The 27,600-nt window shown below is 46.1% G+C and overlaps 1 protein-coding gene and 1 pseudogene across 3 annotated transcripts in view; both read left to right on the forward strand.

Annotated features, from left to right (window-relative positions):
- Window positions 1-5,746: 5,746 nt before the first annotated feature.
- Window positions 5,747-27,600, forward strand: part of ATP6V0A4 (ATPase H+ transporting V0 subunit a4) — a 38,261-nt gene continuing 16,407 nt past the window's right edge. The window contains exons 1-14 of one of the 2 annotated variants that reach the window (XM_079786070.1): window positions 5,747-5,971; window positions 7,285-7,417; window positions 8,884-8,962; window positions 9,217-9,311; window positions 12,041-12,166; window positions 12,631-12,725; window positions 14,157-14,283; window positions 16,868-16,950; window positions 17,598-17,691; window positions 18,872-19,084; window positions 22,565-22,715; window positions 23,585-23,724; window positions 25,330-25,487; window positions 26,996-27,089. In XM_079786070.1, coding sequence (XP_079642196.1) covers window positions 7,301-7,417; window positions 8,884-8,962; window positions 9,217-9,311; window positions 12,041-12,166; window positions 12,631-12,725; window positions 14,157-14,283; window positions 16,868-16,950; window positions 17,598-17,691; window positions 18,872-19,084; window positions 22,565-22,715; window positions 23,585-23,724; window positions 25,330-25,487; window positions 26,996-27,089 — 1,572 coding nt within the window. In that variant the 5' untranslated portion in view covers window positions 5,747-5,971; window positions 7,285-7,300. The remainder of the gene's footprint in view (window positions 5,972-7,284; window positions 7,418-8,883; window positions 8,963-9,216; window positions 9,312-12,040; window positions 12,167-12,630; window positions 12,726-14,156; window positions 14,284-16,867; window positions 16,951-17,597; window positions 17,692-18,871; window positions 19,085-22,564; window positions 22,716-23,584; window positions 23,725-25,329; window positions 25,488-26,995; window positions 27,090-27,600) is intronic. The other variant, XM_079786071.1, reaches the window with a different exon arrangement.
- On the forward strand, window positions 15,136-16,833 carry LOC307108253 (large ribosomal subunit protein uL29-like; annotated as a pseudogene). Its single transcript has one exon. The product of its transcript is annotated as a large ribosomal subunit protein uL29-like (transcript).

Consider the following 27,600-nt stretch of genomic DNA (forward strand, 5'->3'; position numbering starts at 1 on the left):
CAGGCCTCATGTAGGTATGTAGTTTTAACAAGGGGAAAATGTTCTACTAGCTTTTTCAGATGGTTGTATATATTTTTCTTTGCTACCACACCAGAACTTAACAAGTAGTAATTTTTTTAAATAAATCTTTATTGTTCAGATTATTACAGGTGTTCCTCTTTTTTCCCCCTCCCCATAGCTCCCCTCCACCTGATTCCCCACCCTACTCCATGCCCTTACCCCCTGCCACTGTCTTCATCCATAGGTGTAAGATTTTTGTCCAATCTCTTCCCACACCCCTCAGAGCCCCTTCCCCCTGAGAATTGTCAGTCCCACTCACTTTCTATGTCCCTGATTCTATTATATTCACCAGTCCATTCTGTTCTTCAGATTTTTTATTCACTTGATTTTTAGATTTACTCGTTGGTAGGTATGTATTTGATGTCTTTTTGTTGTTCATAATTTTTACCTTTACTTTTTTCTTCTTCTTCCTTTTCTTAAAGAATACCCTTCAGCATTTCATGTAATCCTGGTTTGGTGGTGATGAACTCCTTTAGCTTTTTCTTGTCTGTGAAGCTCTTTGTCTGACCTTCAATTCTGAATGATAGCTTTGCTGGGTAGAGTAATCTTGGTTGTAGGTTCTTGCTGTTCATCACTTTGAATACTTCTTGCCACTCCCGTCTGGCCTGCATAGTTTCTGTTGAGAAATCAGCTGACAGTCATCTGGGTACTCCCTAGTAGGTAATTAACTGTTTTTCTCCTGCTGCTTTCAAGATTCTCTCTTTGTCTTTTGCCCTTGGCATTTTAATAATGATGTGTTTTGGTGTGGTCCTCTTTGGATTCCTCTTGTTTGGGGTTCTGTGCGCTTCCTGAACTTGTAAGTCTATTTCTTTCACCAGGTAGGGAAAGTTTTCTGACATTATTTCTTCCAATAGGCCTTCAATATCCTGCTCTCTCTCTTCTTCTGGCACCCCCAAAATTCGGATGTTGCTACCCTTAAAGCCGTCCCAGAGGCTCCTTACACTATCCTCACACTTTTGGATTCTTCTTTCTTTCTGTCTCTCTGGTTGGATGTTTTTTGATTCCTCATATTTCAGATCTTTGGTTTGACTCTTGGGGTACGTTGATCTACAGTTGAGTTTCTGTATATTCTTTATTTCAGACAGTGTATGCATAATTTCTGACTGGTCCTTTTCCATTTTTTTTTTTTTTTTGGCATTCTCATTAAGGTCCTTGAAGGTCTCACTAAGTTCCTCAGAGGTCTCTTCAAGTTTCTCAAAGGTTTTTAGAAGATTCTTGAGTAACTTTATAAATGTGGTTCTGAACACTGTGTCATCCAGTAGTTTACTTTCCTCCATGTCTCCCATTCGTGACATGCTTCTGTGTCTTTGCATTTTGGCTGCCTCCCTGTGTTGATGGAGTGGCTTGGTGTGGTAGGTGACTTATAGGGGCCAGTAGCTCAGCTTCCCCAATCACCCAAGGTGGTCACTCTTAGTACACCCCTTTGTGGGCTGAGTGCAAAGTCTTAGTGTAGTTAAGTCTTGATTGCTGTTGGTACACTGGGAGGAATTGTCCTCCAGGCCAATTGGCTGCAGGGACCTGCTGTGTTTATAACTGCTGCGCTGGAGACACGCTTCTGGTGCAGGATTTGTTTCAGTGGGGCTTTGGTGTTCTCTGAGTCCGCCTCCCGAATGTGTCACTTGTGGATGTGAGGAGTTGAAGTCTGTGTCTCACACTAACCACTAGGTTCACTGGCTTCTGTATCTCCAATGGGGTAACAAGTAGTAATTTTTAAAAGCATAGTTGCAATGTGGAATCTGAAACCAAATCAGTGACCTTTTCATTTAAATCCTTTGGCTAGTCATGTGCTCTTTTGATGAATCACTTGCCCGTCATGCATAGGTCATTTGGAAAATATTAGTTCATTGAGTTATGCAGACCTTCCCAATGTTGTCACATTTCATTATACAACACATTTTAAAAATCACATTGATAAATATTCCTACAGAAATATCTTCATCAGAAAAAATTTTGGTGCCATGTTCATGGTGGCAGAAAAAAGTTTTCCAAACAAATTTTTTTTTTTTTTTTTTTTTTTTTTTTACAGAGAGGAAGGGAGAGGGAGAGAGAGTTAGAAACATCGATGAGAAAGAAACATCCATCAGCTGCCTCCTGCACGCCCCCTACTGGGGATGTGCCCGCAACCAAGGTACATGCCCTTGACCGGAATCGAACCTGGGACCTTTCAGTCCACAGGCCAACGCTCTATCCACTGAGCCAAACCAGTTAGGGCTACATGCTTTTATTTTTTTAGGATGAACTTTCTCAAATGGAAATGCAAGTTGCCTTTCAGAGAGGTGTGCTCATTTATAGTCCTGCCAGGGTCCCTGGAGTGTGCTGGCCGTTTGCACCTTCAACTTGGGGCTTTAGGAGAGAAAAAAGCAAACTTTAACCTCTCCCGCCCAGCTGTGTAGCTCAGTGGTTGGGCGTCGACCCATGAACCAGGAGGCCATGGGTTCAATTCTTGGTCAGGGCACATGCCCAGTTTGTGGGCTCGATCCCCAGGAGGGGGCATGCAGGAGGCAGTCAATGGATGATTCTCATCATTGATGTTTCTATCTCTCCCTCCCTTTCCCTTCCTCTTTCTGAAATCAATAAAAGCATTTTTTTTAAGACCCTTGATTTTATAAAAAATAAAATAACCTCTCCTTTATGCTTCCACCTCCTAAACAAACATCTAAGATCTTATATATTTTGCGATAAGGACACTGAGGCTTGGTGGTTAAGTAGCTTCGCCAAGGTCGCCTGTGGTCAACAGCAGAGTTGGGATCCTGACTCAGGCAGTTTGGCCCTGGACTCTGCTCTTGCCTGTCAAGATGTACTTTTTTCTCTTGTATGTTCCTCAGTGATTCCTGGGCACGGGGCATTTGAGAACGAATGCACCCAGGCTGAAGGAAGACACAGCAAACCCCCCTGGGTGAAGAGCTGCAAGAGAGGTGGGCAGGGGGGGGGGTCAAGAAGAGGGCGGCACTGGCTGGGGCCGGGGCTCCTGCCCCAGAGCTCAGCTGCCATTGTGTTTCCTTCTGCATTTCCAGTTCTAACCGCCCTGCTCTGCTCTGCCATCCTGGTTCAGTCTCTGGAACTTTGCCCAGGTGAGTGTGAACTTTTGAGTGGATCTGCTCTGCGGGGATGGGTGGGTGCCAACAAGCTCTGCTGCTGCTGCTTTTTCTTTTTTTTAATTGATTTTTTTCTTTGAGAGAGAGAGAGAGAGAGAGAGAGAGAGAGAGAGAGAGAGACGAACATCGATTTGTTGTTCTATTTGTTATGCATTCATTGGTTGATTCTTGTATGTGCCCTGACTGGGGACGGAACTGCAATCTTGACATAAGGGGACGATGCTCTAACCAATTGAACTATCCAGCCAGGGCAAGATCTGCTTCTTAAGAAACCCAAGCAGGACTTTTCTTGCAAGGCATGGTTATAGGCCACCTGCTCCCTCAGAGGTCCCGGCCTCCCCTGCCCCAGGTTCAAAATCCTGCATTTGAGCTAATGGTTCCCAAATGCCTACACCCTGCTCTTCCCTGCTGTCTCGAGGCTCAAGTTTGATTTCTTACCCTGTGTTTCCAAAGCAATGATTCTAATTTGTTCACACATAAGGATCACTCAGGGGCTTACTGAAAAGGCAAATCTCAGAGAAGCTGGGAAATTTGAACACCTATGGGATATTTGATATTAAGGACTTATTGTAGAATAAGACATGACCCTGGTATTATATATATAGTTGTCCCTTGAGCAACATGGGTTTGAACTACATGGGTCCATTTATACATAGACTTTTTCAGTAAATATGTACAGTACTGTAAATGTATTTTCCCTTCCTTATGATTTTTTCCTGAGGATATTTTTTCCATTGATTTCCAGAAAGAGTGGAAGGGAGGTAGGAGGGGGAGAGAGAGAAAAAAAAAAATCAATGTGAGAGAGACACATCAATTGGTTGCTTCCTGCATGCATCCCTATTGGAACTGGGGAACCTGCAACCAAGATATCTGTCCTTGACTGGAATCGAACACTCGACCCTTCAGTCTGTGGGCCGACACTCTAACCACTGAGCAAAAGAGGCCAGGGCTGATTTTCTTTTTCTTTTTTCAAAACTATTGATTTTAGCCCTAGTCGGTTTGGCTCAGTTGGCCTGCAGATCAAAGGGTCCTGGGTTCGATTCCAGTCAAGGGCACATATCTTGATTACAGGCTCCTCCCCAGCCCGGGCCCTGGTCAGGGCTCATGAAGGAGGCAACCAATCGATATATTTCTCTCACATCAATGTTTCTCTCTGTCTTTCCCTCTCTCTCCCACTCTCCCTCAAAATCTATGGAAAAATATCCTCAGGTGAGGATTAGCAACAACAACAAAAATTATTTATTGATTTTAGAGAGAGGAAATAACATTTTATTTTTTTTACATAATGAAAGTATATTTATTTTCTTTTTACATTCAGTATTATTTTGTATTAGTTTCAGGTGTACAGCAAAACAGTTAGATAAAACATTTTCTTTTCTCTAACTTACTTTATTGTAAGATTATAATGTATGATACATATAACACAAAATATGTGTTAATCAACTGTTTGTGTTATTGATAAAGCTTCAGATCAACAGTTCTGGGGCAGTCTAAAATTGTATACAAATTTCAATTGCAGGGGACGGGGAGGAGAAGAAAAGAGGAGAGTAGGGGGAGGGGAAGAAAAGAGGGGTTAGCACCCTAACCCCTGAGTTGTGGGTGTCTAAGCACATACATAAGTGAATTAATCCTTATCTTTTAGAGATACATACTAAAATATTTTGAAAGAAATACTATGATGTATGGGATTTGCCTTAAAATAATCTGGGACGGGTAGAAGCATATAGATGATATAAAATTGAACAACTATTGGTGCTAATTGGTCTGCACATGGGGTTCCTCATACTGTTCCCTGTACTTTTGCAGAGGCTTTAATTTCTCCGTAATAAAAAGTAAAAAGAAAAAAAAAAGCCCCCAAACTAGGAAGCACCCCTCAGTCTGGGCTACGCTGTGCAGGTGCCCCAGGTGGGTGCGTGTGGGGGTCTGTCCGCTCCACCTGGAGAAACTGCTCTGCAAAGCTGGTTCCTGTGAACTCAGGTGGTCCCACAGAGCAGTCCCTGGACCAGGAGAAATGCATCAAATTGGCTCACTCGTCCGCTCTTTACCCCTCCACCAGACAAGTGAGAAAGACAGGCTCTCCAGTAAGGTCAGCGTAAACCTCCCGTGGGACCCTGTCTCTTTTCACCTGGCTCACACGGAAACAGGATTTTGGGCCCTGGGAATTTATGAAGAATTGTCTGTCTATTCTCCCTTCAAAGTAACGTGTTTTGGAAAATAATTGTTGATAGGATGATGAGTGTGATTTTTTTTCCTTTCCAAATTATTTTTTAAATAAACTTTTATTGTTGAAAGTATTACCTATGTCCCCCTTTTCCCCAAACGATTTTTTGTTATTTTATTGTTGCCAGGAAAAGGAGTGCTTGGTGTGCTTAGTCCATACATTGGGCTGTCTCAGGGCCCTCCTGAGGCCTCAAGAACCCTCTTCCCAAACCCTGTCCTCACAGTGGGGGAAAGGGTACATCCCTTTCCATGGTGAAGACAGTTACTGCTTCCTGGTCAACAGAGGACACAGGTGGGGGGAGGGCGTCCGGGAGGGGTTTGAGCAGGCCTGCGGGGCAGGTTTGTCCTCACCCAGGGCGGTGTTGATATAACAAGAGCTGCCTCAGGGCACTGCGGGAGTCTGGGAAGGAGAAGCACTGAGTCACTCCCTGTGCCTCTGCAGGGAGGCCACCTGTGGATTCCTCAGCCAGGCGAGGCCCAGCGGCCACTGCAGCCGAAGCTCCCAGCTCAGGGGTCGGTAAAGGAAGGAAGTACCGGAGAGCTATACCCCTGCCAGCTCCAGCCCCCCGTCCAGGACCTGCTCGGGAGAAGCTGGGGTAAGAGCTGTGCTTTTTGGGTCTGCACGAAGCCAGTGTCTTCTCTTTCTATAAAAACACTGCTTTATTTATCAGAAAGAGCAGTGTGAAATGTTGATTCATTTTGGTGTCCAAAGGCAAAAATAGGGGACCAGACTATGCATTCTGGAGGGAGGGAAGCATATTTAGCTTTTAGTCAATAAATCGGGAAACATATTTTGAGCACCAGCTTTATGGTTGAACCAGACTGGTGAGAGTGAAAAACATACAAATTTCTAACCTCATGGATCTTTCTGGCTATTGGACAATGCAGACAGTACAAGTCACTGTAGAGGATTGGTTTTGTGGGGGCATATAGGAGGGGGCTTAGCCCACAGGGGGTGTTGGTGGCGGTCAGGAAAGGTGTATGGAAGAATCGGTTCCATACACTGAGTCGAGAGGAGTTACAGGATGAGCTGGGATGCAGGGGATATGAGATGGGGAGAAAGGGTTGAGTTTCTAAATCCAGGGGGAAGCATGGACAAAGGTCCTGAGGTAGGAGGGGGCTCGGGGGGGGGGGGGGGAAGCGGGAGAAAGTCCACGTGTCAGCAGAGCAGTGTGAGGAGCGATGAAGCCAGAGGGGAGGCAGAGGCCAGATTATGCTCCCTTTGTTGGCCAGGTCAAGGGATTTAGACTTTCTCCCGTGAGAAAATGGAACAATGGGAGGATTCGAACAGGAGGGATGGGCCCAGTGTCTCCAAACAGTAGATACTCCACATGTCACAAAATGACGTGAGGAAAGGGGCTGACTCGGGAAGTGAGACAGTTCTTCCAGAAGGTTGGACTTTGGGGAAAACAATGTGGTTTGGCAGCAGTAGGGCAGTCTAGAAGGTCTTTGATGGAAATGGATGCTAGATAAATATCCTTATTCCATATAGAGATCATACAGATTTATTTCGTTTCTACTGACTGTACAGGGTTCTGCTGTATCAGTGTGATCATCCCCCTGTTGATGGATATCTAGGTTAGATCCACTGGTTATAATTATTATATACAATGTTATTGAAACTTCCTTGTGGAAATCTTGGGTCATGAATGTGAGGAATATAAAATTTTTAATTGAATGTATTGGGGTGACATTGGTTAATAAAATTGTATTGGTTTCAGGTGTACAATTTCATAATACCTCATCTATACATGGTACTGTGTGTGCACCACCCCGATTTCTAGTTTTTAAATCAGGAGTAGTTCCCGTTGGATTTTTTCCCCCTGTTGGGTTTCATTAGCTCAACAGAAAAGTTCTCATCGTGAGGTTTCCACGCATTTGCTACCTCCGGTATCTTTGTCTCCTGCAGACCAGGCTGGGTCAAGATGGCGTCTGTGTTTCGAAGTGAGGAGATGTGTTTGTCACAACTATTTCTCCAGGTAGAGGCTGCATATTGCTGTGTTGCGGAGCTTGGAGAGCTTGGATTGGTTCAGTTTAAAGATGTAAGTACTGCCCTCGCTGGTTTGGCTCAGTGGATAGAGCATCAGCCTGCAGACTGAAGGGTCCCGGGTTTGATTCTGGTCAAGGGCACATGCCCAGGTTGTGGGCTCAATCCCCAGTGCTGGGTGTGCAACAGGCAGCCGATCAATGATTTTTCTCTCAACATTGATGTTTCTATCTCTTTCTCCTGCTCCCTCTCTGAAATAAATAAAAATTAAAACAACAACAACAACATAAACAAACAAACGAAGATGTAAGCACTGCATTCTTTGGAGGCCAGAGGAAGGTGGAGTGGGTGTTGACAACTCTTTCATGCCACTTCTTGGTAGTGAACAAAGTTCAGGAAGCAGCGCCCCGAGCTGGAATAGATGGGATTCCGTGGTTTTAGTCCTCCGTCCAGGATTTGCGATAACATTGGGCAGGTGACTTGCTAACATGACCTCTCTTCTTCCACGTGTATTTCCGCTACAGGAATGTGTTGGAGCTCTAATGCAATCACTACATGTTAGATGCATCATATTCTATTTTATGTGTAGCAACTTCAGAGCATTGGATATATCCAATTGCAGGTGGATTGCCAAGCCTTGTTCCAAGGAGAATTCTTCCTGACTTGTCTGTCCCAGGACAAAGTATCCTGGAGTCTACCGTCTCCTAGAGTGACATTCTAGGACTACTGCCTGGAGTGTGATGTTGGGTATTATTTCCAAGAGGCAGTTTAGATCCTCCTCATGCCATTTTGAATCCAATTTAGAATACTGGTCTCTATTCTTCTTTACTTCCTCACCAAGGTCAAGATCAATGCTAAGCTCCTGCATGAAAGGATTGGCTTGTTTGCGTCCCTAGTCTCTAGCACATGAGCCACTTCCTCACTAACATTTTTTTTTTGGCTGAGCTGAGGGTCACCAGCCCAAGGCCTTGGATGCCCAAGATACATAGCCTGGGGCTATGCAGTTTTCAAGGTCCAATCATATTCACGACTCCACTGAGGATTTGAAGGCTCGTTTGGATAATTGTATCTAAAATAAGGAAACCTTAACTGTGGGAGGACTTTGCTTCTCTTAGAAGAGTAAGAAGGCCAGAGCTGAGGCATTTGGGGATTGAGTGTAGGAACAGAGGGTGTGTTTTGCCTATAATATCTTTTTTTAAAAAATATTTTATTTATTTTTTACAGAGAGGAAGGGAGAAGGATAGAGAGTTAGAAACATCAATGAGAGCCCACAACCAAGATACATGCCCTTGACCAGAATCGAACCTGGGACCCTTCAGTCCACAGGCTGACGCTCTATCCACTGAGCCAAACCGGTTAGGGCTTGCCTGTAATATCTGTCCTGTGTATGGAAATATATATTTCTAAGACAATTTTAGTGACATCCTCCAGCATTTAAAAAAATATAATAAAATAGCCAAAGGGAGTATGATGGCATCTGTTGCTACTAATGCGTGCCGTGTGGTGTTTTCCCTTTTCTAGTTAAATGTGGATGTGAACAGCTTCCAAAGGAAATTTGTGAATGAAGTCAGAAGGTGTGAGTCAATGGAGAGGATCCTCCGTAAGCCAATTTTCTGCCTACTATCTAGCTGAAGTGGCGGGGAGGTAAAAGGCGTGCAGGCCTTGATTAACAAACGTGTCCTATTTGTAGTACTTTCCAAGGTGATCTGGAGGCAGGGTGGGGGAGGTGAGAGATGCTGCCGGGGCAATTCAGGTGACTGAGCTAGCCTAAAGCCATTGTCCTGCTTGATCCCATTTCTTAGATATGAGAATATATCATCACCTTGGACTTTCTCTTGGGGTTTCTTCATTCAGGTTTTCTGGAAGATGAGATAAAAAATGAGATTGAGGTTCAGTTGCTGGAGAAGTCCCCACTGACCCCGCTCCCTCGGGATATGATTACTCTGGAGGTAGGTTCTCCCCGACTTTGCCGAGGACAGCCGGGAGCTCGGAGAGCCACTCGTGGATCCATTACCCAGTTGCTGAAGGCGTGGGGTGGATATATGTATGTGGTTTCCCACTTATCAGTGTTACTTCCCCAGGAAAATTCCATTGTGCCATTTTTAGAGTCCCTGTTCCCCATCCAGGAAAGAGCTTTTTTCCTCTTCCAGAGAAGCCCTACGGAAGCTCACCCCACTTTGGAGAATGGTTTCCTTTGTGGGCAAACGATTCTTGTAGGCAGCAAAGTCTTATCTATAGGGTGCCACTAAACAGGCCTTATGCTGTTTCCATGTCTTGGCTATTGAAAGCAATTCTGCAGTTAACATGGGGATGCAGATTTTTTTTTGAGATAATTGTTGTGGGGTCGAACCCTGGAGTCAAAAATAAGACCACCGGAGGCTGCTAATTGATTAAAAAAAGCAGGCAAGGATTTATTGAAAACTGGCCAGGACGGCCGCGAGGGCACCACACGCAGGTGGCCATCCTCACGACCGTGCCATCCCAGGTGTAGGCAGTCCTTTTAAAGGTCTAAACCACAAGAATTTCCCTTTGTTCTAAATTCTAAATACATTGGAATGTGGATCTATCTTGCAAAAGCAGATTGTACAAAAGCTGGACTGAGCAGGGTTAATAATCTCTAAAGGTAGTCAACTCCTGGAGCCACTGAGTCAGTGGGCATCAATCTCCTGTGGTTGTGGTCCACAGGCACAGGAAAGTGACCTTTGTGAGTTTCCAGGTCTCAGTCTGGAGCTGAGGTAACTGCCCTATTGTTTAAGCAAGTAAGTGAGTGCAGAAGCCAGAATAGCAGGGTTAAAATTTAAACAGCAGTTTTTACCTAAGTATAGTTGCTACCATATTTCAATAATGACTTCATTTACTGTCAACAAATAACCCAGAAGTGGAATTCCTGGATGCAGGGGGATATTTCCTCATCATGTGGTGGGAAGCAGCTGATGCATTGAGTTCAGTCTGGGCTGAGGCCTCTCAGACTGGTTTCTGAGATTGTGTGAGAGGATGGCAGTTTTCTTTAGTCAGGGACGTTATGGCTGGGGGGCCCTCCCTCTTTCTCCCCCCTCTCTGCTTCCTTTATAAAACACTGAGTCCCAACTGGCCTCGGTGGCTCAGTGATTGAGCGTTGACCTATGAACCAGGAGGTCATGGTTCAATTCCCGGTCAGGGCATATGCTGTATTCTCTCTCATCATTGATGTTTCTCTCTCTCCCTCTCCTTTCCTCTCTCAAATTAATAAAGATATATATTTAAAAAAATAAGCCCTCTAGGAGCTTCTAGCGCAGATGGAGGGGGAAGCAGGGGGAAGGCGGTGGGAGAAGATGTCAAAGGATGGCAGAGCCAGATCATGGAAGACCCTGTTGAGAAAATAAAAAATAAAAAAAAGTGCAGTTTTGAATCCTCAGAGGAAGAAGGACTCACTAAGGGAGGCGGGCAGGTAGGTGAGGTTTCACTGAGCTTAGCTTTATCTCTGGCTCGATTTGTCTTTATTTTCTTTGAAGATAACTTAAAAGTCTTGACATTTTTGTAATCCTCGGTAGTATACATCTATATACTCTAACAGAAATATGAGACTGGCAACTCCCCTAGAAAATATTTTAGGTGTTGTCATATTAAAATCTGGATATTCTGGGGAAATAGCTTTTAATCAAAAAGCTATGAATAGGGTCTCCGTAAAATCATCTCCAAGTTCAGTGTTATCACTAGTCTCCTCAGACCAGCCCTGTTCATTAACAGCTCCCCCGCCACCACCCTCCCCTTCACCTTCTCTTTCACCTACACCTGATCTGGGGAACTGTGAGATGTCATCATGGCTGATGCTTTTGCCCCGATCTTGTGTCTGAGTTTTGGCAGAAGTTTGTCCTTTGGATGCTCATTTTGGAAGGGAGATTGTTCTTTTCTTTGTTTTTTTGTCTTTTCACCTTCCATGCCTATGCTTCTCTGTCCCCTTATTACACTTGCTTATCCCTGGCTTTCTAGACTCCAGCCCATAACTGGTATTTGTTGGTTGTTGTTGGTGGTGGGGGGATGACACTAGGTTTCTCTTTTTATATTTTGTTATTATTACATTGTGTTTGGGCAGAAGGAATTCTCAACATGTAAATTCACCTCAGCTTCCCTCTTTAGTGTTTTATTATTATTATTCTGAGGATACTTTTCCAATGATTTTTGGAGAGAATGGAAGGGAGAGGGAGAGACAGAAAGAGAGAGAAACATCTATGTGAGAGAGACTCATCAATTGGTTGCCTCCCACATTTGCCCCGACCAGGGTGGGGAATTGAGCCTACAACTGAGGTATGTGCCCTTGACTGGAATCGAACCCAGTACCCTTCAGTCCGCCTACCAACGCTCTATCCACTGAGCCAAACTGGCTAGGGCCCCTCTTTAGTGTTTTAAATGGGGAAGAGACATGTAATTTGCCAAAATGCCTTGACTTCTCCATGAAGCTGCCTTTTCACTCCCCCGGAGTGTTTTTTAACCCTCCCCACGATGATGGAGTGCAAGAGAGTGTGACTGTGGCTCTGGCTTATAGCTCTACCATCACACCGAGTTAACGACTGCACAGGCCCCTTCAAGCTCACTATGGTGCCCTGAATATTTCTTTTCTATTTACTTATCTGTGTGGTTAATGTACAGTAAGTGTCATAGTACTTTCTGCCTGGACTATAGTTTTTCTCATTATTTATAGACTGTTCTAGAAAAACTCGAAGGAGAGTTACAGGAAGCCAACCAGAACCATCAGGCATTGAAGAAAAGCTTCCTAGAACTGACTGAACTCAAGTATCTCCTGAAGAAAACCCAGGACTTTTTTGAGGTCATTATTTGGGGACTATTTAAAGCCCTCCTTCCCACCCCTCCCCCCAGCCTCAAATTTCTATTTGAAAGCTGGCTGGTTTGGAACATGAACAAAGCACTGTTTCTGTCCCAAGGCTAGGCCATTGGTGAGCAGGGAGTGTTCTGGGTGCAATAACTGTGGTGCTGGTTGAATTAAATGGCAACATACTATGATGCTCATTACAAAGTATGTGCCCCAAATGGCCAGGACAGAAGTGTAAGTCAGAACAAAGCAGAACAGTTCGTTTGAGCAGATTTGGGATTTGGTAGGAAGAGATTGGGGAAGCTTTTCGATGTGGCATGGAGCACTCTACTTTTTGAATTCTGTTAACTATTTGTAGAAAATTAAAGCTTCCTTAGAAATAGAATCAACTTTGAGGCGTGGGGTGCTTTTAAGGTTATTTAAATACATTTCAATGAATATATTGATCATTTAACTTTCAGACGGAAACCAACTTACCTGATGATTTCTTTACTGAAGACACTTCGGGTCTCCTGGAGTTAAGAGCTATGCCTGCATACATGGCCGGAAAGCTGGGGTTAGTGTAACTCTGCTCTGAGAGTTATGTGGAAATGGGTCCTCCGTTGGTAGCTCAATGCCCAGCGTGTGATGAGTTTCCCCGAGTGTTTGAATGAATGAATAGAAGAATGAATGAACAAACAAAGAGCCACTGGAATGAGTCCAAAGAGTACAATGTTTGTATTATCCCCACAGAAAAGATGTGGGGATAATCATTTTTAAATTTTTATTTTATTTATTTTTTAATCGATTTTGAGAGAAAGAGAAAGAAAAAGAAACATCTGTTTTGTTCCACATATCTATGCATTCATTGGTTGATTCTTTTTTTCCCTAGAGAACATATTTATTTATTTATTTATTTATTTATTTATTTATTTATTTATTGTTGTTTAACGTTTTACATATGTCTCCTTTTTCCCCTGATTGACCCCCCCCCCCCGCCACTCTCACCCCCGAGGGTAAGCCCCCACCGCTCCAGTGTCTCATTGGTTGATTCTTGTATATGCCCTGACTAGGGATTGAACCTGAAACCTTGGCATATCGGGATGATGCTCTAACCAACTGAGCTACCCGGCTAGGGAATAATAATTTTGATGGGTTTTCTTAACTGTTCCCTGGCTTTGGGACAAGGCTTGTAGGATATATGTTTTTTCCTTTAACTTTGAAATACTGATTTGATATAAAATAGATTTGAACTTGGAAGTTTGAAGTATAATTAGAAATGGGATAGTTACACAATCAAGTCATTCACAAGTAGTGGTGATACAATGTGGTTATGGCCATCAAAATGGTGGGATTTCACACAGTGGAAAGTAAAATTGATGAATTGATCAAAGTGCTGGGTTTTACAATTCTAGTTTTTTGTTCAATAGATACCTGAGGGCCTGCTATTTGGGTAGTAAGCATTGAATTAGAAATAGAAAGAGAAGATATTTACTGAAAATGTTTGAGCTGAAAGTAATACAGACCAATGTACATTAAAAATAATTGACGTGTAAGACGTAACCATCTTAAGGTTAAAGTGTAAAGTTTGGGTCAGAAATGATCTAGATGCCTGGATGATGGTAAAAATAAAGATGTATACAAATCCATGTGTATGTTTCCCTCTTAGTACATTATTTGTAAGATTACAGAGACCATTGTTGAGCATTTTGAACATCTACAATGCTATCATGAGTGGTCGATCATATTTTTAATTGTAAATAATTAAATACAAACTATTGGGATGGTTAAGGAAGCCTTACCATGTCCAAGAAAACAGGCGGTCACAAGGGACTTGAGGTAAATTAGGGCAGGGATGCGGAGTGCCAGGCAGGGCTGTGTCATCACATCCTGCTTGGAGGGAGGTGGTCCTTCAATGGCTTCACATCTTCACGTCTCCAGGAGTCTTCTCCCTGCACCCCACTCCCTGCTCCTCAGTAACGTGTCCCCTTCTGACTGTTGACACCAGGTTCACGGCCGGTGTGATAAACAGGGAGAGGATGGCTTCCTTTGAGAGGCTGCTGTGGCGAGTTTGCCGAGGAAACATCTACTTGAAGTTCAGTGAGATGGACACCGTTCTGGAGGATCCCGTCACAGTGGGTATCTCAGGCTGCAGATAACTTCCTCCCAAATTCCCCGTAGCGCTCGCCAGAGGGCTTGTGTTCCTGCAAACACTGAGTCTTTGGTTCTGTGAAGCCAATATTCCCTTGCTTTCTCTTTTCTTTTTTTCTACCTTTGAAAGGTCAAGAACTGATTCTTACTAACACCGCATTCCTTCAAGAAACTTAGCTATACTAGTTTCTAGAAACTTAGCTTTACTCCTTCCACACTAGGCAGCTGTGTCTTTTTTTGTTGTCATGATTTTAAAAAATTGGTTTTAGAGAGAGCTGAAGGGAGAGCGAGCGAGCGAGAGAGAGAGAGAGAGAGAGAGAGAGAGAAACATCAATTTGTTGGTCCACTTATTTATGCATTCATTGGTTGCTTCCTGTATGTGCCCTGACCAGAGATAGAACCTGCAACCTTGGTGTATCGGGATGATGCTCTAACCAACTGAGCTACCCAGCCAGGCTGTCTCTTAATCACAAAGAACTAAACTGATTTAGATCAGTGTGCACATGAGCATAAGAATGAATAACTTGGAGGCCTGGCTGGTGTTGCTAAGTGGTCAGAGTGACAGCTCACAGATGAAAGTGTTATAGGTTCGATTCCTGGTCAAGGGTGGGTACCTGGGGTGCAGGTCTAATCCCCCAACATCGTCATGCATGTGGATTTTTATTTTCTTTTGAATTGCTTCCAGGATAGGAATTCAAGGAAATAGGGTTGCTGGCTTAACGGGTTGCTGGCTTAAAGGGTTGTGGGCATTTTTGTGACATTGGCTGGGACCTGACAGATGGTTTCTCCCCGGGGGGGGGGGGGGGGGGGGGATGGGTCGTACCTGATTCCAGTGCCCCAAGTGGTATGTGACAAGTTCGTTGGATTTATTGCAACTTTTCCAAAAAAGTTGGGCTCCATAATTTTACCTTGACTACCCTCCACCCCGAATGAAATAAGAGCAAAAGAGCACCTTTCTTTGCTTAAAGTAACATTTTCTATAAGCTTATGAAATATATATGCTCCCTTTCTTGTGAATTGTCAAACTGGGACTTTTAAGATGCATCTTAGGCAGGCGGTTGCGGCTTGTTTAGCCATGGCCAAAATTAGGGCTCCAGACCTTCATGGCAAGAAGGACAAGTTGCTCAAACAGCTGGACGGCCTGAAGGCGGAGCTGTCCCAGCTGCGCGGAGCCAAAGGGACAGGCGGCGCTGCTTCCAAGCTTCCTAAGATCCGAGTTGTTGGCAGATCTGTCGCCCGCGTTCTTACCGTCATTAACCAGACTCAGGAAGACAACCTGAGGGAATTCTACAAGCGCAAGAAGCGCAAGCCCCTGTGTCTGTGGCCCAAGAAAGCATAGACCATGTGCCGCGGCTCAGCAGCATGAAGGGAACCTGACGACCAAGAAGCAGCCGCGGAAGGAGCGGCTGTACCCTCTGCACAAGCCCGCGGTCCAGGCCTGAGCATCGCGGCGTCAGTAAAGCACAAACTGGCTGAGGTTGCTCTGTGTTTGCAGTTGTTTCAGCTAACCTTGCTGGAGAGACGGGCTGGTGAGGCGCAGGTGTCTGATGGATTTGGGCAGGCCTGGTGTGGGTCCCTGGCAGTCCTGGCTGCAAGGATCTGTGGGGTGCTCTGGTATGGTGACTTTGGGCCTGCAGCGTGGAACTGCCCTGACTATCCTTTCTGCCCGCGCCATGCGCCCTGGGCAGGGAGAGGCAGGGACTTGAGTTCTGAGAGCCATGTGTGGCCATGTTATATTGGAGAGGCCCTGGGTGGTTGGATCATGCAGTGGATTTGGCGTCTTGCCTAATCAGCAGCTCCAGACACCACTGACGTTGCCCATCTGGGGTGAAGGTGCAAGCGTGGGCCACATCCGGGCTCCCTGCCAAAAACACGTCGTTGGGCTCTGGGGATGCAAGATCTGCCGAAGCCCGGCTTCCTGGTACGCCTTCCACTGTGTCCTTGGATGCTAACGCCACGGGCCTTACCCGCAGGGTTTCGATGCACTTTCCTGTGTTGCAGTCCCAGACTTTGATCTGCACATAAAAACAAGCAGGCAGGCAAAAGAGAAGATGCATTTTAATCAATGTTCTTATGGATGTACAGTGAGTAACTGTGAGTCCCACATGAGACACGGCTTTTCCTTTGTTAAATGTCAAGCCCTCACTCGCCCCTGAAATGTCTGTGTGTGAGTTAATCCTGGGGAGCTAGGCCAGCTCTTCTCATTTTAAGCCTTGCAACATCCTGGCGACCCTCTTCTGGATGTTTCCTTGTTTATTCAGACATCTCTTTAAGGAGATGGCTGAGAGCGGAGTACAAGGCCCAGCTGTGATCCAACTAGTGTAGCCGATAGTGGAACTCTCTGTCCCCTTAAGACTGCACTGGCCTCCCTCCTGGCCCCGTTCAGCCTGCCTCGGTGGCCTTGCCCTCAACCGTAATGAATTATAAACTTGGACCAACTGGGAGAAATGGAAGTTTTTCGATTTTTAATTTATATATATTTTAAAACCTAAAAACAGAACTTGACATTTTTATGATAATGTAACCAGAAAGAAAAGCTAATTTTTTCTCCTCGTTCTGATTTTCCAGAGAGAAGAAGTGAAAAAGAACATGTTCATCATATTTTATCAAGGAGAGCAGCTCAGGCAGAAGATCAGGAAGATCTGCGAGGGGTAAGGGGGACGGGCAGTGGCTCCTTCACCAGCGACGTGGGGCAGGGTGAGGCCAGAGGTGTGCAGTGCGAAATGCACCATCGGGGCCTCTGAGGTCCGTTTAGGGATGTAGAATAACTTTCCCACATTTGACAAGAGAGTGTGAAGAATGTAACTGACCCTTAATAGCTGTGGAAATAGGAACAGAGAGGCCTTAAAGGGGCAAAATTTAAAGGTAACTAAAAGTGGACCTTTTAACCACTGCAGTTTACCCCTGCTCACAGGCAAACCACAGGCTAAGCTGTTTCTAACGCTGCAGAATCATCTCATATCCAGCCCCTTAGAAGCAGAAGTTATTCAGTAAAGAAGGACATTAATGCATTAATAGATTTGGGGGTGGGGGGAGAAAAGGAGCAAGTTAAGCTTGTAGTTTTGTTTATGTAACAGCTCACAGGCTTTATGGTTTGAAAGAAGCTCATTCCTATAGTATGAGCCACGTGTTGGGAACCCCCTTATAATGGGGTTCATTGATAGACGGCCACGGAGAGGGTTAGTCTAGGGAAAGGTGTTGCTTCACCAAAGCCAGCAAACAGTGACTTAGCAGAAGAGGGTGTGCAGAATGCTTTGGAGCGATAACCACGTGTCCCTTTGGAATGCATTAAACACAGGTTTCGGGCCACCATTTACCCCTGCCCAGAGCCTGCGGCGGAGCGCAAGGAGATGCTGGCTGGCATCAACACGAGGCTTGAAGATTTAGTCACCGTGAGTGAGGGCTTCAGGCACGTGGTCTGAGGGGCACTGCGGCTGGGCTGCCCCTGCCATTGCCGAATGAGTCCTGTCCTCTGGGGCCCTCGCTGGAAAGCTGGCTGGGGTGCGTGCTATGCTCTTGTAGCTCCTGGTGCAGAAGAGTTCATCATTAAGAGGCTGTTTCACAGGCTCGAGGTGATGACTCTTCATGTCAGTAATATTTTGCCTGGAGCTAGAACTGACCACAGCCCAGCCTCATCTAAGATACAACCAACTAGCCAATGAAGTCCAACAGCCAGCCTGACCAATTCTTCTTCTGCTGAATTGCCCAGTTGTTGTAAAGTCTGTCGTCACCCAGGGTGGCGCTCAGCGCTTACATGATGAGAATACTTTCTTTAATACGCTTTGAAAGTTATCACTAAGAGCAGCTGATCCCACAGCGTATTGTAAATTCTGCATCGGTGCTGCCCCAACGGGACTTCTGTGGTGGGGGAAATGTTATATACGGTATAGAACCCGCAGGAGCCAAGCACCAATGGGACCTTGAAGCTCTTGGAACATGGCGAGTGATTTAAATTCTTGTAGCTCCATGTGGCTGATGCATTGGCCAGCACAGTTGTAGATCATCAGTGCTGTCCTTAGACACTGGGTGTCTGTGTATTTCCAAACTCTCAGGCTAACAGACATCTTCGCCCTCCTAGAAAAATCTCTTGACATTCCTTGGTGTGTCGATGCGTCACCCCAGTCTCTGCCTCCATCATACAGGTGCTCTTCTCTGTGTACCCCATTGTCCAAATTTCTTACAAGGACACCAGTCATAGGCAGTAGGCCCACCCTACTCAGGTATGACCTCATCTTAACTGGATTGCATCTGCAAAGAACCTATTTCCAAATAAGATTGCCTTTACAGTTACCAGGAATTAGGACTTGAACATATTTTTTTGGGAGACAGGATTCAACAATAACAATAGTACTGGACGGAATTTATACAAAAAGGAAGAATTCTGCCTAAGGGTTTTAACCTCTAGTAGGGGAGATACACTGCTCATGAGAGTTCAAGGCCAGGGGAGAGCCACCGGCCAGAGGAGGGAGTCCAGAGCAAAGGAAGCCACTGTGGCTGATGAACCCCCATTTCTGCCACATTGCCAGACATTTCATGAGTGTCCCTTGTTTTTCTGTGTTGTTTTTTGCCCAGGTTATAACACAAACCGAGTCTCACCGTCAGAGCCTCCTGCAGGAAGCGGCTGCCAACTGGCACTCCTGGGTGGTCAAGGTGCAGAAGATGAAGGCCATCTATCACATCCTGAACATGTGCAACATCGATGTCACCCAGCAGTGCATCATCGCTGAGATCTGGTTCCCGGTGGCAGACACCGGGCGCATCAAGAAGGCGTTGGAGCAAGGCATGGTGAGTGGCAGGCGGAGCAGGGAAGGGGAAAGGTGAGTCACGTCCAGCCTCGGCAGCCCCTCCGGGCACTGAGGGGTTGTCAGCCTCCTGAGTCACGTGAACCTCACAAGTGACTTGCTGGTAGGATTGTCACTTTCGTCTTTGTATCTTCAGTTGTAACTGGTGGCAGGGCACATAGCAGAAACGCCTTTCCTCTCAGCGTTTGACCTTGTCTTTCACCTTCAGCAAGTGCATAGCGAGCATTACTGTGCCAGTCACCATGCTCATTATGACTGTGGATCTCACAGTTCAGTGTGACTGTGGATATCATCCTCTACCTCATAACGGTCACAGTCTCCCTGCACAGACAATAACCAGGCTCCTGTAAGAACAGCCGGCGGGCGTAGAAGGCTCCCTACATGCTGGTTCTCACAGCGCTCGCCATTCATCTCTCTCATGTTCACGGTGCACAGGAGCAGATGTAGGTCTGTGCTGTCACAAGGCCCTACTCTGATAGACTTCCGAGAAAGGGAGACAGGCAGTCAGCATGTCCATCATTAGTGTGATTTCAGGCTGTGATCCATGGTGGGCGGAAGTGAGGCAGGGGGTGGTGAGGGGTGGGGTGAGGAGTGGAGGCTTGTTCTTACCACCTAGTCCCCCTATTGGTGAAGAAGGGACCCTCTGCCCTAAAGAGTGCCAGGTGGCCAAACACAGGACACCTGGCACTGGACAGCTGAGATTGGCAGCAGTTTACTAGTCACATGTGCTCGGGGAGGACACCACGTGCCACACAGGGCCACATGGAGGCTGCACTTGGGACCGGTACTTGGGAGCAGAGTGAGCCAGCAGGGGCTGTGGGAGGCAGGCTTTGTAGTGACAACAGGGTCGGGTGACCCCTGGTTTCCATGGGAGGGTGTGATTATCTCATTTGAATAATTTTCTGGGAAGTGGAACCCATTAGGTTGACTACTAGGCACTGGGCTGGGCTGGCTGAGAGGACAGTGGTGGGCCTTGCCTGCTAAGTGGGTGGCATATCTGGTGAGACCAGAGAAACTCATGGCTTGACCTTTGGGGCCCTGTGAGACGCAGCGATGTCAAGGCAGCGCTTGAACTTTGAGGTCTTACAGCTGTGATAGGGCTACTCTGGGCAGGGGCCCCTCTGAAGGCTGGCACTGGAGCAGAATTCCCTAAATGCCCTGGGAAGACTGGAGTGGGTGCGAGAAAGAGCTTTCAGGCTGAGGGATCCGAAGGTCAAGGCCTTGAGGTGGGGTGGGACTAACAGATAGGAGCTGTCTTTATCCCCTTTATACAGATGAGGAAACTGAGGCAGATAGAGTGGAAGTAACTTGGCTGTGATCCTGTAGCCAGGAGGCAGGATTTGAATGTCCTCACATGATGGTCCAGTAACTCCCCAAATGGGGCACTTGCAAAGAGTGTTTCACTCAGACTGGGAAGGGCAGGGGGCTCCCTGGAGGAAGTGATGCATGAGCTGGACTGTGGAAGTGTGGTCAGAAGAGAGGTGGGAGGAGTGTGTGGTGCAGGCCCACCTGCAGACCAGTGGCTGGAGAGAGGGTGCAGCAGCTTAAGGAATGGGAAGAAGGTCAGGGAGAGGCTGCAGGGCCGTTCCTGAAGGACCACATGGCGGTGTAAGTGAGCTGATTTTATTCCCGTGCTGGGTGACATGATCCGGTTTGCATTTTAGAAACACGTGGCTGTAGTGTGGAGAAGACCATCAAGCCTTCAGGGAGGAGTTGTCCTAGTGCAAGGATTTCACTGAACAGTGTGCTCTGTAATCACAAAGGGATCAAACTTCTACAAGGCTGCTGCTTATGGCTATTTCTACAGTTTCTTCATCCTCTGAAATAATCAAAGTATTTCCCCAGATAGGAGTAGAAGGCGCTATGCTGGTAGGAGATGAGGAGACAAGTGTAGGAGGATAGCTATTCTCACCAATGAGCAAAAAATACTTAGGTTACGCTAATGTTACGCCTGCTGCTGGAGGACATGTTAGAAAAAAAGGAGGAAGCCACAGTCCGTGACCTCAAGGAGGTCATAATCGCATACATGAAAACATCTATCTATCTATCTATCTATCTATCTATCTATCTATCTATCTATCTATCTATCTATCTATCTATCTAAAAGCCTAACATGCAAATTGTCCCCTCGGGAGTTCAATCAGGAGACTGGGAGTTCAATCGCTTGCTATGACGTGAGCTAACCACCAGGGGGCGATATGGAATGAAGGGAGGCCCTGGCTGGCAGCCAGAAGGCCCCAATTGGCCGTGATCGCCAGCCAGGCCTGGGGACCCTACATGAATTTTGTGCACTGGGCCTCTTGTATATAATCATAGAGTAAGGAACTCCTCTGCTTGCATGTAAGCTTGGGAAAGTTACTTAACCTCTTTATACCTTAGTTTCCTCATCTCTAAAATGGGGCGTTGTTAGGAGGACTGACGAGCACTCACTTAGCTGGTGCTCAGCCGCACTGGGTGTGCAGGCGGTAAGTGCTGTTGGAATTTGGAGTGACCAGAAGGCTCCTGGGGGATGGGCTTGGAGAGTGGTTCCTACTTGGGTAAGTGAACAAGGGAGGTGGCTACTGTGGAGTTGGGTGATTTCCACGGAGAAGCAGTGGGGGGTGGAGGTGTGAATGGAGGATTAAGTCATCAATGTAAAGAAGTCTTGATTACAAGGCTAAAGAGTTCTGGCTTTATTCTTTCTGTAAGAGGAAGCCTTTGAGGATTTTTGAGCAGGAAGGTAACATGACTAAAGTAGTGCTTTTTGTTTGTTTTGTTTTATTAAAAGAAGGATTATGCAGTCTGGAGTGTAAGATAAATGGGAGGGAAAGAGATGAAGGAAGATGGGGAGGCTGGGGCTTGGCTGGTGGCTGTGGGAATGGGAGGGAGAGGGATTGGAAAGGGACAATTAGCAAGATCTGGAGACTGGCTGACTACATCAGGAGAAGGGAGAAGTCTGTGGATTCCAAAGTTTCAAGAATTTGGAGGATGGAGACTGTCAAAGGAATAGCCTGGCTTTAGGGCAAGCTGATGATTCCAGTTCTAGGCTCCTGGATTATGTGGGGTTGCTGAGACATGAGAGTTTGCAGGTAATGAAAAAATAATCGAAATTTTCAAGCAGGTCAAGGCCATTTGAAAGATTGGAACAAAATTCAAAAAGTGGATGAGCTCTTGGGGGAGTAAGTGGAGAGAAAGGAAGAGGAGAGCCAGAACCGAGGCGTAAATATGCATTTCAGGAGCAGGAGACTGCAAATTGCCAGAGAAGCAGGAGGAATTCTACACTCTTGACAACCCTTCTGTCAGATAAGTTAGATAAGTATTAGGAAGGTTTTCACTTTTATGGGAGAGATCATGAGTCTCAAAGAGGTCAAGAGATTATCCCAGGTTCACCCAGTAAGTGATGGCAAGAGTTGCCCTGTGATCCATGTGCTGGTACCCAGCCCAAGGCTCTCCTTACATTTTTGTCACATGTTCTTTCTTGCAGGAACTAAGTGGCTCCTCCATGGCCCCTATCTTGACAGCAGTGCAATCTAAAACAGCTCCTCCCACGTTTAACAGGACCAATAAATTCACTGCTGGCTTCCAGAATATTGTAGATGCATATGGTGTAGGCAATTACCGGGAGATAAACCCAGGTAAGGTGTCTGATATGTTGCATGCCTGAGCAGCTTGAAAATGAAAACTGGGTAAGATTTACCCCCAAGGTGGCAACCTAGGAGGTGAATTACTTAAAACTGTGACTTTCCTAAAATCGTATTTGTTTTTTTAATGCTCTGCATTGTCTTCTGTAAAGGTGATTAGTAAAAGATTTGTTCCTTGTCAAGATTTCACCTGTTCTCCCTTAAACTGTAGCCTTATCAGGCAGCCAAATTCGGTTCTTGTTTGTTTAACAATTCAACGAGGGTCCTCTCTAGGCATCTTCACACTCTCATAGTTGTATGGGAGAGATGGAACACACAGAACTTGGAGTCAGAAGACTGGGTTCCTAGTGACATAAACTGTGATGTTGGTGGCCTGGTTTGTAAAATAAAGGGGTAGACCAGATGCCTGTTAGCCAAGCAGTGCATGATGCTGTCCTTGTCTAGCCTGTGTCCCAATCTAATTTGTGAACCATAATGCAGGGCCCCATAGGTGAGTAACTGCTGGAGGTCTGTGGTACATGTGAATGGTGGAGAAACAAGCAGAAGATGGTGGTGGAAAGAGAATAAAAAGCACGTAGAAAACGGATTTTAAATCCCATGAAACTCTGTGATCTTGGGCAAGTCACTTAACCGCTCCCAAACTCAGCTCATCTATAACATAGGGAATAATAGTGTTTACCCACCGATGAGCTCATGTAGGTGGGAGCCAAGCAGGTGTCAGGGGTGTGAATACTGAGAGATGACAGAATCAGAAAGACCCAAGGGAGCCAGCCTCTCCCAAGGAGCGTGATAGACAGACCTTTAGTCGGGAGCCCAAAGGACTGTTGGGAAGACTCAGGCTGTGGTGGTTCTCACCTCCGCAGCTCCCTATACCATCATCACTTTCCCCTTCCTGTTTGCCGTGATGTTTGGAGACTGTGGTCACGGAACCGTGATGCTCCTGGCAGCCCTTTGGATGGTCCATAATGAGAGACGCTTGCTCGCCCAGAAGACGGATAATGAGGTGGGCCCCCATCAAATGTCTCACTTCCTCAAGAACATTAAAGTGTGTGTGTTGTTTTTGCCGTAGGAATAGCACGTTCTTATGAAAAGTAAGGGCCCAAACTCAGCATAAACACTAGGCCTTCCCTGAGCTTGTCAGGTTAGCACGTGGTCCCTTTTCGCCCACAGGCCTTTGGATGGTTGGGTGCAGTTCCTTTTAGCATTTTCGTTATTTTTTGTACATTGTTTGGCAAGGCATTGATCTTTCCTTTTTTTTTCTTTTTGCTGATATTGATGTTTTTCTTTGATTATAAAAGCAATATATGTTCATTGGGAAAATACAGCCATCTGCTTAGAAAAAAATTACAATGAGTGTTTCTGTATTGTTTTTCTAGTTTCCTTTCTGTGCTTATACAAAAATATGTAATTTTAGAAATTGGGGTCAAATAGTGCATATTAATTGGTAGCCTCCTCTTTTTCACTTAAAATAGCACAAATAATTTTTCATGGCAGAGCCCTTTCCCCACAAGCCCATGCTCAGTGTTCTTGTGAAACACAGACATCCAGAATACCATGTCTTCGCTTTCACACCATAGAGTCCTTTCATGAAGTTCCCTCACAGAGCGATGTGAAGGTTGAGACAACTCAAGAGTTGCATTGTTTCAAAGTTAATCAGCTGACGTCACTTTGTGGCCAGCGGTATTGCACTTTACAAAGTGCAAACATGCCTTTAGCTATGTTCTGAATTTTAAGACTATCTGCAATCTATTTTTTACAGGTTGATTTAACTAGAGCTAGTTCAGTGATGTCAGAGTGAGTTCATCATAAGCAAGGTTAGTGATAAATTGACCTATGACTAATACAGTTTTCATGACAAGCATTTTATTTAGAGAGAGAGGAAGGGAGAGAGAGAAAGAGGGAAAGAAACATTGATTTGTTGTTCCACTCATTTATGCATTCTTTGGTTGATCCTTGTACGTGCCCTGACCTGGGATTGAACCCACAACCTTGTTGTATCGGGATGACGCTCTAACCAACTGAGCAACCCGGCCAGGCTCATGACAAGCATTTTAATAGATGTAGTTTCCTGTAATAAATATTTGAAGTCTCCAAGTCCCACTCAGTGGTTCTGATGGTTGTTGCACATCCTGCAGTATTGGGAGAAAGCACTTTCTCTTCTTAGTGGATGTACTTAGAAACTCAACTTTTAATGGGACCCTCCCCCCCACCCCCGCCCCAAATGAGTATAGATTTGACTTGCCATAAAATTTAGCAGCCAGCTCAGTGCTTACCTCCTGGAAGTGCTCGAGACACAGCCACCCACTTTCAAGTCCCTTCTTTCACAGGTGAGGCCTCAGTTTCTGCTTTAATCACATTTTCTAACCAAGGCTGAATTCAAGAATATGAGGCTTCTATGCTTGTTTCCACAAGAGCAACGACCAGTCCAGGACTTTTCTAAGTCGTCATGATGTGTGTGCTCTTGCTATTTGGGTCACTTTGGTGCCTGCCTCCACGCGTGGCCCCTCTGCATGGGGCCTGCGTGCCTTGCTATGGAGAGACCTGATCACACACGCCTCGGGGCCGGCTCAGAGCTCACTGACAGTCCTCTCTGTCTCCCCGAGGCCAGATCTGGAACACCTTCTTCCACGGGCGCTATCTCATCCTCCTCATGGGCATCTTCTCCATTTACACGGGCTTCATTTACAACGACTGCTTCTCCAAGGCTTTCAACATCTTCGGCTCTTCTTGGAGCGTCCGGCCCATGTTCAGAAATGGCACGTGGAAGTAAGTTCACACACAGGGGAGGGTTGTTCCCTGGCCATCTGTGGCGGAGCACATCCACGCCTGGCTCGGCCCAGAGGTGTGCCCACAAATTCAACAAATGATGCCATTTTCTCAACTGAGCGTGAGACCTTGTGCCACTTCCTCAGTAACTGTGCTGGTAACTGTAACACATGGAAATAGCTGTTAAAACTTTAGCTCAACTGCCTGGCTGGCGTGGCTCAGGAGTTGAGTGTCGACCTATGAACCAGGAGGTCATGGTTCGATTCCTGGTCAGGGCACATGTCTGGGTTGATGGCTCGATCCACAGCATGAGGCATGCAGGAGGCAGCCAATCAATGATTCTCTCTCATCATTGTTATTTCTATCTCTCTCTCCCTTCCAATCTGAAATCAATAAAAAAATATATATGTTTTTTTAAAAAGACTGACTTAGAGGATTTGGCCTCTCAGAGGATAAAGGTTATCTCTGGTCATTTTTGTGACTTGGACAATGTCCTTCTGTTGATGTGTCCATATTCTATATCAGATATGGTGGTGGACTGGTCTTGCTTTTGTCTCGATCCATCGCGGTCACAGGATGGCCTTGTCTGATGTTGGTGTTCTGTGAAACTGTTTATGCTCAACAGCAGGCTTAGCTGTGGGTACCCGGCCAGTTCGCTCTCGTCAGGGTGGCTTTCTGGTTTGTGGACACACCAACACGCCTCTGCTAGTGAAATCCAACCACTTGCCCTGAGGTGTGTTGTTAAGACAGGGATCTAGGTGTGTTGTTAAGACAGGGATCTGTGTGTGTCTAGGGTGGCCAGTTAGTGCCAGCTGCCTTCACTGTCCATCGAGGGCCTGGGGGCATGATCAGATTCCCTAATTCTCCTCTCTGTTACCGAGCACCTCAGCCGCAGGAGGAAGCGGGTGTATTTGCAGACAGTCTATCAAAGTTGCCAGCACTCTGTCTCTCACCATTTCACATACTCATTTTGGGGACCCTCTATAGATGTGTGCTGTTTTATGCTTCTGGGTGAAAATGACACATAGACTTAAAGACATCCATGGACCCCAACTGTTGAGGGCTGAGTTTCACAGAGATCAGGGCCCCTGTGTGAAAGCCAGCTCCCTCCTCCAAGGTCACCACGTGCTCCCGGGAGAGAGTGCCTGGCCGGTCCCTGGGCTGGAATCTATTTCTGTGGGCTCCTTCATCCCTGCCCCTACCTTTTCTCTGATGTAGTATAATTTTAAAAAAAATTTTTTATACTATATGTACCCCACCAGGCTGGGAGCACTTTGAAAGCTCAGACTATATACTCCTTGGGGGGTGGTGGGTCATTTCTGTTGCTCAGGCCACAGGACGGTACTTGGCACACAGTGGGGATTCAGTACCATTCATGGAATAACCGAATGAGCCGAATGGCTGCGCTGCACCAGCAGTGAGCTGTGATTGGCTTGACAGAGGGCACCCTGGTCCTTTTCCTGCCTTCGGTCACTCACTGGCTTTGTTTTTCCTTTCTCCCTCTGCAGCATGGAAACGATGGAAACAAACCCACTTTTACAGCTGAACCCCGCCATTCCAGGCGTGTACTCTGGGAACCCATACCCATTTGGGATTGATCCGGTAACGATGGCCTCTGGGCTTACATAGTTATTAAATAGTTACATGACTGACTGAGGAGAAATCGGGGCGGGGGTGGGGTGGTGGTGGGGGGGGGGAGTGCCAGAACCTGACAAACCAACCAGCTTGTGTGGAGATAGAATTACATGGAGGTTTTTGTGACACCGCGCTGACTTCAAGTAAGTGTTTTGCCTGCATCCCGGACCCAGCCCCTGGATCGTTTTCCATACAATTCCCCAGACCTCTGCCTCGTTCTCCATCACTTATGCCTTGGCGGTTAATGACTGCTTCTTTAAAAAAAAATTTTTTTTTTTATTGATTTCAGAGAGGAAAGGAGAGGGAGAGAGATAGAAATATCAGTGATGAGAGAGAATCACTGATCAGTTGCCTTCTGCACACTCCCTGCAAGGGATCAAGCCCACAACCTGGGCATGTGCCCTGACTGGGAATTGACCCTCACCTCCTGGTTCATAGGTTGACACTCAACCACTGAGCCACGCCGGCTGGGCAATGA

Source organism: Cnephaeus nilssonii (assembly GCF_951640355.1).
Source record: "Cnephaeus nilssonii genome assembly, chromosome: 12".
Taxonomy (NCBI): domain Eukaryota; kingdom Metazoa; phylum Chordata; class Mammalia; order Chiroptera; family Vespertilionidae; genus Cnephaeus; species Cnephaeus nilssonii.